Source organism: Rousettus aegyptiacus, unplaced genomic scaffold, assembly GCF_014176215.1.
Source record: "Rousettus aegyptiacus isolate mRouAeg1 unplaced genomic scaffold, mRouAeg1.p scaffold_m13_p_10, whole genome shotgun sequence".
NCBI lineage: Eukaryota > Metazoa > Chordata > Mammalia > Chiroptera > Pteropodidae > Rousettus > Rousettus aegyptiacus.
This window is the reverse complement of record NW_023416285.1, coordinates 25,379,360-25,392,125: the sequence shown is the minus strand read 5'-3', so window position 1 is coordinate 25,392,125 and position 12,766 is coordinate 25,379,360. Positions and strand designations below refer to the sequence as shown.

The 12,766-nt window shown below is 34.5% G+C and overlaps 1 protein-coding gene across 1 annotated transcript in view; it reads right to left on the bottom strand.

The window, feature by feature from the left end:
- COL25A1 (collagen type XXV alpha 1 chain) overlaps positions 1-12,766 on the bottom strand; it is a 387,771-nt gene that overhangs the window by 80,777 nt on the left and 294,228 nt on the right. The window contains 2 exon segments of the mRNA XM_036227627.1: positions 1,020-1,064; positions 3,099-3,125. Of these exon segments, the coding sequence (XP_036083520.1) occupies positions 1,020-1,064; positions 3,099-3,125 (72 nt within the window).

Genomic DNA, 12,766 nt, shown 5'->3' with positions numbered 1-12,766 from the left:
CAAAATTCACACTATGTCACGCTCTTAGCCACTCAGTAAATCTTACTGAGCTTGTTTGTGTCTTATTAAATAAGAGAAAAAAAGACAGATGAGATGAAGGTTATGAGGAAGTTTATTCTGTCTGTAAGGGTGGGGCTCCATATAATTTCAGAATTCAATCCAGAGTGCACAGGCTTAAAATCCTCTGGGACAAGCTGGTGGGTCACAGGAGTTCGCAGAGCCTACCCTAAACCTCTGTGGGAGAAAGGAAGGTCCCTAGCTCGGCCTCCTGGCTCCTAGTTTGCTGGCCCAGCTAGCGGTTTTATTAGCTATTACCACGGCTTTTCTGGTCTCTGAAGAGGTTGCAGATTCAAGAGCCCGTGTCAGGACCATTGGGGAGAACAGAATACCAGACCTACCTGTGGGATGAATCTAGATGCATGCTTTTTCCAACTACTGTGTGACCGAGATTAAAGTACACATGTACATAGAATCTCTGTGTAGAGCTGTGAGGGCCCCCCCCCCCCGCCCCCGCCTTATTCTCTAGCCACCATTATTAACAGCACAGTAAAAGTGTACGACCAGATTTGGGAAGTCTATTTAACTCCCAATTTTGCTTAACTATAAAAAGAGCTTGCTCTGGATTCAGAAGATTCCAATAGATTTCCTCTGTAAGAATAACTTTTGTTGAAAAAAATAATACATATTGCTTTTGCCATGACAAGAATAAGCTAGAGTGCATTTTATTTATCACAATATATGTTAAACAGCATTTTCCCTACTCCACATATATTTATGAGAAAGCTATAGTTGCATCTCTTACATAATTTATCAAAATAAAAAATTTTCTAAGGATTTCTGACATATGCATCTTTAAAAATTAAACTAATTTGATCATTTGGATCATAATTTTCCTATATTACAAAAGTGTGTGTAGAGTTTTTATAAGCACATAACTTATTACTAACATCACTGACTGGAATACTTTTGTGATTTTAATGATCTCTAAATGATCAAAAATACTATATTATAGAACTCACCTTTTGCCCATTCATCCCTGGAACTCCAGGTGCTCCAACAGAACCCTAAGGAGACATATAACTAAATTAAATCGATATCATAGTCACAAATATTTCAATTCTCAACTTATATTGCATTAGTTATGTCAGCCATAACTTTACTTTGCTAAAACATATCTGGGAGGCTATGTTTTACAGATCTTATCCACTGTGTTCGAACACAAGATAATAAGCATCAACTTTTCCCAGAAACTATGGAGTTAAATTTAATCATTTCTAACTATCCACTTAACTTTAAGGTGATTTTAAATAAAGTTATATTATAAATTGAGACCCATGGCTATCACAAGGCCACATGGCTCTAAATTTGGGTGCTTTTAGGAAATAAATAAACTTAGTTCCATCTGGAAAAAGCCTGGCAATAGCAGTAACTCTTGAATTTCATGAGTTTAAATACCATAAAAAAAGGCAATTAAAATAACAATCACTTGTTCAACAATTAGTAAAATAAGAGACCCATGTTGTAAACTCAAATCTGTTGTATTTGTGGCATTTCTCCTCTACCCCTCATCTTTTAGAAAGTTCTTTTAAGCCGCATGAGTGTGAATATGTCTTGCAAAGTAGACTAGAAAAGATAAATGTTAAATGTCATAGATTTACAAAATTTAAACACTGACAAGGAATAACACAACTTCTGAATATAAACTATTAGGGGTGTGCGTGCATGTGCACATGCACTTAACACATACACACATGTACACTGGGGTGAATATCAATGATTGGATATAGGTGGGGTGAACTAAGAATAAAAAAGCTAATTATTACCTGTGGAAATCTATGACATTTAACTGGATAGAGTAACATCAACAAATGTTTTTAAATGGTGATGTTATTTCTCTCCATATACCTACTTTCCTCTTAGGCTCTGGAGAAACCATTTTTAAAGAAAATGTGCTTATTCTTTGCCTAGTACTAGAAAACAGTTTTTTCTTAGTAAATGCATGATATTAAATTTCTGAAAAACAATGAGGAAAATTTTTTAAAAAGTTATAAACCTAAAATTGCTCTAAAAAATAAGGTCTATTAAAAATGTAGTCAGTGTATGCAAAATAAATAGAGATGGCAAGTTCCTTAGTGCTTTCAGTGATTGAACTGAGTGGGTCATTAAAGGGCTTCCCAAAACCTGAGGCAGTAATTTTATCCTGGTTGCATGTGGATTAGGGTAGCTTTACGATTTCACACTATGCTTAATAGAGACATTACTGGAAGGACAAAGTGTTCCTATGCACAAATTGTCTCACAACTCATTGGCTTTTACTTGGTTTGTAGGATTATGTTTCAACAGATGTCACATGCCCAATGCTTGGGGATAAAAAGTCTCTATCTTTGATGGATTCCAAAGATAAAGATAATCACTTTCCCACCTGTTGTAATGCAATTGTTTTCTTTAGTTTTCTGCAGGTTAAATATCCTTTCCCTCACCTGGTGGGGTGGGAGGTGTAATGAAGAATGGGGATTTAGTGTTATTTTGTTGGCAAAAGGCCATCTACCTGTTATTGATATATTTATTACTGCAGTACTGATGTAATTTTAGAAGTTTTAGAACCTATCGGAATATAATGATCAGTTCTGATGACTCTGGATAATGTTAAATGACAATCAGGAAGTCACTTTTCAGATTACCCTGGAGGGCCACTCGAATACAGTTACTAAGCAACAAGTATGTACTTTGTCCTGGTCAGTTCCATGATCATTTGGCAATCAAATATTTGAGCGAGGCAATGCATTCAATTTGCAATGTTGTATGACCCTTCACATTCTAAGTTTTGTCACATTTACCAATATTTGAATTAAAAATTCAATAACCTACATGTTTGGCAGACAGCTTAAAAAAAGTCTGCTCTGGATTCATTGGATTTTCTATAATGGAGTCAATTAGAAATCTAATAGCTCATATTATATGATTGTATTTTTAGAAAGCAGACTACACAACCCAGACAGGTTCAGCATGGTTTACAGTAGCTAATGACATTCACTGCTCATGATTAGCCATTAGGCCATGGGAGCATAATTATTTTTACAATATTGTTTATACTCTACCTTTTGTCCTGGAGGCCCCAGAGGACCCTAAAGAAAAAAAAATCAATTCAATTAACATAATACTGTAACCATTTAAACTTAAATACCAATGATAAAGCTGTGCTATTCTATAAAGTTCTCTTCGCTGTGCTGAAATATGCTCAGGTTTTTACATCAAGGAAAATGAAAATTTTCTGTTGGAAGTACATAAGAGAACTTTTCTTCACGTTCTCTTTTGAAGGACATTAAGCATATGCAGAAGGAGCTTGCCTTTTTTTTTCCTTTAAAAAAAGAATCTTTGTTATCCCAGTGCATCTGTTTCTTCAAATACCTGCAAATCTACCACACCAGTCTCATTTAGGAAGCTGAAGATGTTGCAGCTAGAAGCAGTTATAATGCAGTGCAGTTCCTCAGTAAACAAACGGACACATGATATGACTTCTGCATCTTCAAAACTTCAGTACGCAAATTTGCAAAGGAAATAATTGAATAGCATTACAAATAAACGTGTTTTATTCTATTCTTCCTCTTATAAAATGTGGTCAATTGACCTACACGAAAATCTGTTTTCAAACTAAGGGATGACAAAGTCCATTGAGGCGCATAGTGTGCACCAGAAAAGGGAACAAAAGACACAGTTGGCTGTTGCATAAACTGTGATACTAAGCCGGGGGGGGGGGGCTGCTGGAAGGGGGAGAAATACAATATTTAGGAAGATGAATACAAATATACAAGTGGAAATGCAGCAGTTCTGAGAATAAGCGGTTTTTTAACCACAAAGCCAGTGCTGGGATTCCGCTGGCTCTTTAGAACAAGGCATAGCTTTGGGACAGTGGGGAAGAGCACAGAGAGATACAGCTATGGTTTGACCACACATATATTTTAAAATAAAAATATTAAGCCGTTTTCTTCCAATTTCTTCAAAAATACTTTTAATTTTAGTATATTTTAACAAAGTTATAGATACCGTATCATTTTATATAAAGAGCTATTCCATTACACTTAACTAATGGCTAGCTTATTATCAATGTGTGGCCTTTCAGTCAATCAGCATCTTACATTCATACTCTGAATCACTAAATAAAGCACTAGAATGCTTATTAGAGTCAGAATTAGTAATACATAGTTTCTTTGTTTTTTGTTTTTAATTAAGAATACACAATGTTTAGGAACAGTCGAAGAATCTGTTCCTCACAAATTGTTTTGTAATCCTCACAGGAAAGCTAAAGTTTCCTCATATAATCAGCTTTAGATTATTGAAACTGCACTGTACAATATCACCTCTACATATACCATTTAGATTTATTCAACCAACCAACTTCTTAATGAGCTTGTTGTCTGACATATCTGTGTAGTCAGACATTCTCCCCACTCATTTAAAATTCTCCTTGTAGATTCTGCAGAGAAATATAGAGGCTATTGAAGTGTACATTCCCTCAACATCATGTCTCTTATCAATTTGAACCATTGGACTCCTTTCTATATCAGACAAAGAAGAGGCATTCCTCCATGGGCAAATGCATTGTGTAGACTCTGGAATCCATCCTTTCCTCCATCCTCGGGGATTTGAGGAAATCAATTATCCCTGCATCCGTCTCAGAGCCTCCTGCTTTCCACTAGTTCCTTCCCCCTAGCACATAAACATGTTTAATCATTTCCTCACTGGTGTAAATTGTTTGGGAAGTGAATGTTAATGCTAAGTAAAGGCAGAATTTGGAAGTTGTAATGATAGGAGATCTGAGAGTGAAGAAAAGATTTGGATTTTATCATTGTCTATGATTCCATTTTTCCAAGCGTCTCCAGAGTCTTTCACTTCGTAAAATGTTGATGTTAGAAAGGAAATCATATAACAAAAAGAACATTAATTTAATGTTTAGACCGAGAATGTATCTATTCAATTCAAAAAAGGTTTGTTTCCCATTATGAACCTAACTTGCTACTTTAAAAATATTGTCCACTAAAATTGGATATTTCATTACATCAATGTATAACCCTAGAAACGCATATTTTACATAAAAATAGCACATTTTAAATCAAATGTTTTTACTAGAGAAACTCATATTTTCTTATTTGGTATTTGTCGCGTGATCACATTAGATCACAGATTTAGACTACTCATAGTTCTGAAATCCATAAAATTATATTATTTGAATATTTTAGTACAATATTTAATGAAAGTCAAAAGATTGATATAAAGAAAATGAATGTTTTTTTTTTCACTATTAGGAAACTTCTGCTATCTTTGCGAAACTCCAAAAATAAAAGCAGTTTTTCAGATATAGCATTAATTTTGAATTGCGAATACATGTCCCATGGATTCTTCTTAACTATACTGCCAAAGATATATTCTCAACTACCAAAAATCTGTATGTTTTCCTTTGATCTCACTGGTGGGAGAAATGGTAGCAAGCCAAGGATAGTGTCATTTATTACTAGAAGGAGGCTTGGAATAAAGCACAGTTGAATAGAAGGCACACGCATTTGAGTAAATTTACACACACACACACACACACACACACACACACACACATCCCCCAAATAGTTATTTTACTGATCAAGACTTTGCTTTTAGGTATGTGCTTTGAGTATCCTTAGATTAATAACCCCGTTATATACCTGTGATACTGTGGTCATGAAATTTAAGCTTACAAATGAAGGCTTTGTCATTCAGTAATTGATTTTGAAGTTAGGGTATGCTGCTACCAGTTAATTAAGATGTCTACATTTGATTAGTTTTGTGGTTTCTAGTGCAAATATAAATGTATAAAGTAATAAGCAAATGCCATAGAATGATTCACTAACTTATCTAATCTTTCTTATTTATAATTTCGGCTTGTTTCAAAAGTCATCACAAATAATGACATAGATGAAGAATGTCATAAGTTCCTTATTTACCAGTAAAACTAGTGCTTCTTATTGTTCCTAAAATTAAAGTCAATTTGTTTAGTGTTTCAAAATTTCTAAAATAATTACATTATTTTTATCCCCATGAATTCATAAATTCGGATCAAATAGTTTTCCAAGCCAAAGACTCGATCTTTTCAGTGCGTTTTTATTAACATATATTGTTCTTTTCTTAGACATTTTCTTGGTGGGTCTCTTTATATTTGCATATACACTGTATATAACCAAATAACATGTGAATAATCTAATCTCTTTTATTTTTCAAAATAATTTCTTTGTATATGTCTCAAGATTTAAAACTGTATAACATACAGAATCTCAACACATTAAGCTATATTTCTTTAAGTTTAACTCCAGAAGTGTTAAAATAGAATTTGAACCTTGAAATATGCTCTTTTCAATATAGGTCCTGGGTGTTGTAAAATGTATAAACTTTTTTCTTTGAAAGATTTTACGTAATGGACATATGTTTACTCAAAAGATAAAAACTAATGAACCAATGAAAAATTGTCTGCAGATGAACTTTTACACCAGTTTTTTTGATCTTTCAGAAAAGACCAATCTGGAGAGCTAATGAAAGTTAAAACTTATAAACAAGTAAGAAATTTACACTGTGCATTTGATTTTCTTTCCTGTTTCCCCCCACCCAACTAGATGCCATTTCCTAAAATTATGTAAAATATTATGTAGAATATAGTAAGCGAGTGAGTTAAAGAAACATGATAGTCCCCTTTTAGTGACTGTCTTTACCAAAAGTGTGTTTACTCAGATTTGAGAGTGATCCCTTACTCTTTCAGCTGCAAGTCCACCAGATAGTTTTTCAAGGATACTTCTCCCTGTCTGGCTCTCTACTGCAGCTGTATTGCTATACTCTTGTTCAAACTCGCTTCTCACTTGCCTAGCTAATGTGACATCTACATAAGGGCCACTCTGCTTTTAGTCTCCTTCAGTCCTTTCTGCACAGAGCTTTATGAAAGGTTAATGGGTTCATACTTTCTTCTGCTGAAAGAACCTTCAGTGGCTTTCCATAGCTTTTGAGTAAAGTTCAAGCTTTTGTAATAGTTGTAGTTTACCACATAAGCCATGCTTTCACATCTCTACATCCTGGTTATTGGTTTCTACAATGGGCTTTTTCCTCTCTGGTCCTTTCTGTTCCATTAATTCTATAATTCAGAACTCAGTGTCCCCACCCTTTGGGTTAGGTCCCCTTCTTTTGTTCTTCAAAGCACTTCTTTCATAGAATTTACCAACAGTATGTAATTGCCTGGTTACTTCTTTCTTCACTCTAAATGTCTTTTATCATCCACAGTAGCTGGCACATAGTAATTGCTCAGTGAATCCTTTTGAATTCATTCCTTAATTCATCCACTTAATGTTTTTCAAATGCCCACTGAGTATAAGGCAATGTTCTAGGCACTAGAGATACAATAGTGAATGAACTAACAAAAATGCATGTCATCTTGGACTTCACATTCTAGTGAATAGAGAAGGACAGTAAACAAAGAGAAAGTAACTCCTGGATGGAGCTCTAAAAAAGGTCAGGAGGCAGGCCAGGTATATAGAGGGGGAAGAATGCCCGAGGCAAGGGGACAGCAAGGACAAAGAGGTGGGCACATGCTAACTGTGTTCAAAGAACACTAAGGAGGGTACAGGTAGGAGTAGAAGATGGGGCTATGGATAGGAAAGGGAGATCATATTTGTATGGCCCTGTAGGTGACTGTAAGCACAATAGTGTTTGCTTTAATTATCATAAAAATTATAAAAATGAATTACTGACTATGTAAAGTAAAACAAGTTTTTTTCTATACCTTGACAATAAATAGTATCTCAAGATAGGAATGACAAGATTTTTCACCCTTGTCTTCACCAGAGTAATTCTAACACTATGGGCCTATTCTAATAACCTCTAGATCACCTGTAACTGCAAGAGTGAATGAAGAAATTCAGTTCATGGCTTCTATATTAAAACAGCAAAGCAAAAATCATCTTAATTACATGATTGCATTAACATTCAGAGTGCTATGGATGTGGATATAGGTCTAAGGTCTCTAATGCACTTCAGAAAATCATCATGAAAACAGTAGGTAGAATTATCAATCCAAGTTAATCTTTAAAGTTGGCAGTTAAGAAGTGGTTGCACTTTCCAGTTTGCAAATTTTTTTTTTAAATGTAATTAAAAAAATCTTTTGATTGCTAAATCATGGAATGGGAAAAATTAATGAACTTTTCTAACACTACCAATGTTTGCACAAATTTAATTGAGGTATTAATTACTTAAACAGGAAGCAGAGTTTCTAAATGATGTGCTTTAGGCTGCCTCTTGGGAGGTGTTTGAAGGCAAGTTCTGGTTGCCTGCTATTAGGAAATGATGTTCTGTGTGAGCAGGGGCAGACACAGTTCCTGTTCTGTCCCTGATGGCTAACAGTAAAATTTGAAGCTCTGAAAGCTGCTGGCCATTTCTAGATACAAGAATATATAACCAGCTTCTGTAATAAAAAATACAAAACAGAGGCGGTCCCTCTGTGAAGGGGAGTAGAAAAGCCCAAAACTATCAAGCCTTTTTGAGTGAAGAATTTTTTCATGATTTAATAAAATGAAGAAAATATTTTTAAAAATCTGGTTTCATAGGGAAGAATGATAACATATATGATCTACCTTATGAGTCATAACATGTTAGTATCAAACTTTCTCAAGGAAAGTGTGGTGCAAAAGACTTTAAGTTTGTGAAAGATATTAACCTGGTCAAATACATCACAAAATCAGAGAATCTATAAACTCAGTTTATGGGAAGAGAAAATTTGAAATAAATAATGGAAATTTGTCTTAAGAAAGATTCACTTAAGATGTACTTATATAAAATACCATGTTCTTCTTGGATGTCTGATGAGGGAAGGTCAAGAAATATAAACTCTAGCCACTATTATATGTATGTCTGGAGTATAATTCAAGCAATGTTTTACAAGATTCAGATTTCATAGCCTAAGTGTGTGGAAGTGCCAAACTAGAAACTACTGGGAAATGTTTAGAATATGAGAGAGTGTGCTGAAATGTTTTCAATGGAAAAGCCAATGATTTAGTTGAACTGGGTATAAAGGAACATAGCATAAACAAAAAAGCGCACGGGATAGTGCTGAGATGGGGGAGCCTCATCTCGTTTCAAGTCTTTCATGGACTCTGTCTTCTGTCACACTTAATCATCTGTATTTTCCCAAGCAGTCTCCTATTAGTCTTCATGTGAAGTTCTTAATTATTTTTCTAGTCTCAGTGGTCATAACTCACTTCCTTTGTGAGCCTTCTCCAGTGCATCCAGACACAGCTTATTTTTATCCTCTGAGTTTCTCTAGCACATTTCGATTGGCTATATTTTAATACATTTACATATTAAAAAGGAATACTTGGCGAGGCAGCAAATTCTGCAGGCCATATATTTTACATCCTCAGCACCCAGGTCAGTGCCTAGCAAATAAATGATTACTGACTAAATTGAAACAATGAATTAATGAATATAAAAATATTAAATTCCATTTGACGGATTTCCTCCATTATTTTACTGCTCAAACTATCATGCCTATATCACTAGAAAGAGTTCCCAGTTTTGAGACGGTTGTTTCTGTTTCAGTATCTGGGATTTTTATTTCAATAATATCACTTCGTAATTTTTATCAGTTGAAGAAATTTCTCTAAAACACGTCTCATTTAGATCCTATCAATACAATGGCATGTCGTTATATTAATTCATAAATATTTGATGAAAAAAGTTTTAAATGAAATAATTATTTTTTAAAATAAATTATTTCTGACTTCTCCTTCTTACGTGCTGACTTTTTGGGGAAAATATTAAACCAGGATGACTCATTTATTGGTGTTTCTCAAAATCATGAAGCTGTGACCTCTGTAACAGAGGTCTCTTAAAGCTCAGGAAATTAAAGAAGTAATACATTTTTCTCATCACTTGACAAAACCAGGACCTAAGACTAAATATTAAGCATTAACTACAACCAGTGGATTCATTATAGATCTAGGTATTTGCGAATCTATGTTCTGATTAGGTCTCAAAACAGATTCTATCACCTTTCACCAGATATCCAGGGCTGAAATTAGCTTATTCCATCCTTTTAAAATATTCAATAAATTGTTTCTTGTTACTAAACCCCAAATGGTAATGACATGGAAAGAAAAAAAATTAACAGGCTTCCTCTGCTCTCTGTGATCAAGCATAACTCCCTCGTGTACCATAAAGGAAACATATTTATGGTTCACAAAGGCCTATCACCCTACACTATACTTGTCAAAAAATATTTCTATTCAGTTATGTATATGTGCGTTTCCTATTTTAAATCAACAATGCTGAGAAACACTAGCTGCTAAAATTAAAAATCCCATGATCAACAGAAGACTTAAATTTATGAGTATAATATATACTTATCTACTATTCGGTTCTGCTTTCTATCTAGATCAGCAGTGACCAACAGAACTTTCTGAAATGATGGAAATGGTCTAGATTGTTCTATCCCAATATGGAAGCTACTAACCACATGTAATTATTGAACACTTGAAATGTGGCTAGTGCAATTGTTAGGAACTGAATTTAAACTTTATTTAACTTTAATTAACTTAAATTTAAGTAGGCACATGTGATTAGTGGCTACTGTATTAGAAAGTCCATACCTAGCAGATCTAGACTACAAAACACATAAGATTGCAATCAAGTGAACTGCATTCTAGCCTAGTTATACTGCCAACTATTTTGTGGCCTTGGTCAAGTTACTTATTCACTCTGATGCTGTTTCTTTATCTGTGAAGTGATAACTAGATCATTCCTAAGATTCTGTCTATATATTTTACTTTAAAAATAGCCACATAGGGTGACTAGAAATTGATACATTAGTACTATCTTCATGAAAATCAATCTTTTAGCTACACCATGCACATTCGTGAACGCACATTTACTGCAAATAGTGTCTAATACAGAAATGAATATAAGAAGATACAGGAGAAAAAGGAGTTTTGTATTAATTCTGATGGATTTATCCTGTCTAATCCTACTCCTGGTGTGCAATGACATAAGTCGTGAGAAAAATATAAATCTGATTCCTTTGCATCAGTACCTGATTTGATTCATTGATTTCACTCAGTCTTTTAGTTTATTAAATACCCTAAATACCAAGCACAATTATTATGTAATGTGATAAATACTGTGAAGAAGACAGCTTCTAAATTAGCTTGGGGAAATGTAAATGTGTGAAGTTTTCTCAAAAGAGGTGACCAAATCAGAAGTCAATTTTTTGGCGCCATTCAGACACATGGACTCTGTATTGCCCTTAGCCCTGGGGAAGGGAGCTCTTGCTTTGAGATCCATACTTTAGAGAGCTTTCCTGGTTCACTTTTCCTCATGTGGTGGCTGATCTCCTGACCTTAGACTGTACTTTGGATACTAGGAACCCTGGAGTTCTCTGTTCAAATGACTAGGCCTCTTTCTCAGGTCTGTTTTTTTTTTTAATGTGAACCACATCATAGGTGTGCACAATAACAAAATAATAGAAGAGGGGGTATTTTGAGGTGTGCAGATAAAGTTGATCCTGTGAGCATCCCAGAATGTCTACATGTGAGAGGTAGAGTCTCATCAAGGTGAAGGGTGAAGGAAGGTGTGGAAGAGAAGGAGCAGGCGGAGGGCTGGGGCTGGAATACGGCTCTCCTCATTCAGAATGACGCCACTTTCTGGCTTGGGTCTCCTAGGAAGGTAACAATTCTACACTTGAACTTTCCAAGTTACTATGAGGACTTATCCATGAGGGTTAGAGGATAGATCGTACGTACCAGTTTATGAGTTTAGCTTATACCTTTTCAATATTTAGACAAATTGTGTAAGGGCTTCCATTTATGCTTTTGCCCTAAAATTTGTACATTTGCTTTTAATCTGCAGGTGTAAGGACCCAACTTTATTTTGGAGTTTCTTCTTAATCTAATGATGAGATATAAGAATTTGGTAAAAGAGATTAATTATAATTTCATTAATATCCTCATACAAAAGTGACATATTTTGCATCAGTTTAGCTATAGCAGGTTGGATTCTAAAGTTAAAAGAAATTATAACTAGAAAAATTGATTATAGATTTGAAGGAGACAATTTTTAAAGCTTTCTTCCATTAAAATTTATGATTATTGTTCAATGAATTTAATTATTTACAAAATATATAGGTGTGTATAGGTAACATGGGTAAATGACTATATATAATGTGTCTGTGCATTAATAATGAAAACATAGTAGTATGACAGGACTTTAGAGCTAGAAGTGGACTTAGATATCATTTAGTCTCATCACTTTTATAGATGAGGAATCTAAGGCCTAGATATCTTAATTCACCCATCAAATAAATAGAGTTATTAAACCTTTAACTGGAACGATGTGTGATAAAAATAGAGCTGATTCACAGTCTAAAAGTTTTTAAGAACAACAAAAAGAGATAAGAGAATGCAGCCATCTCTTCAGTCTTTTCAACTATCTTCTCATACTTATGCTACTTGTGTTGTTAAATCACTACTGAAAATGCTCCCTCGAAAGTTGACTTTTTGTTTCTAGGAGACCGAACCTGCTATAAAGCAAAGTCAAATGTGCCTGTCCATTTTCATGTTAAAGTGACCTTCACATACCGCTATTGAAGTCTATGCTCACGGAGTGAGTTCCCTTGAGGTGGGCAACTGGATGGGGCATGAAATAGCACCAGAAGGAGAAAGCGTTGCTTGTCTTATCTATTTTCACTTGGTTCATCTGGAAAACCAAGCAT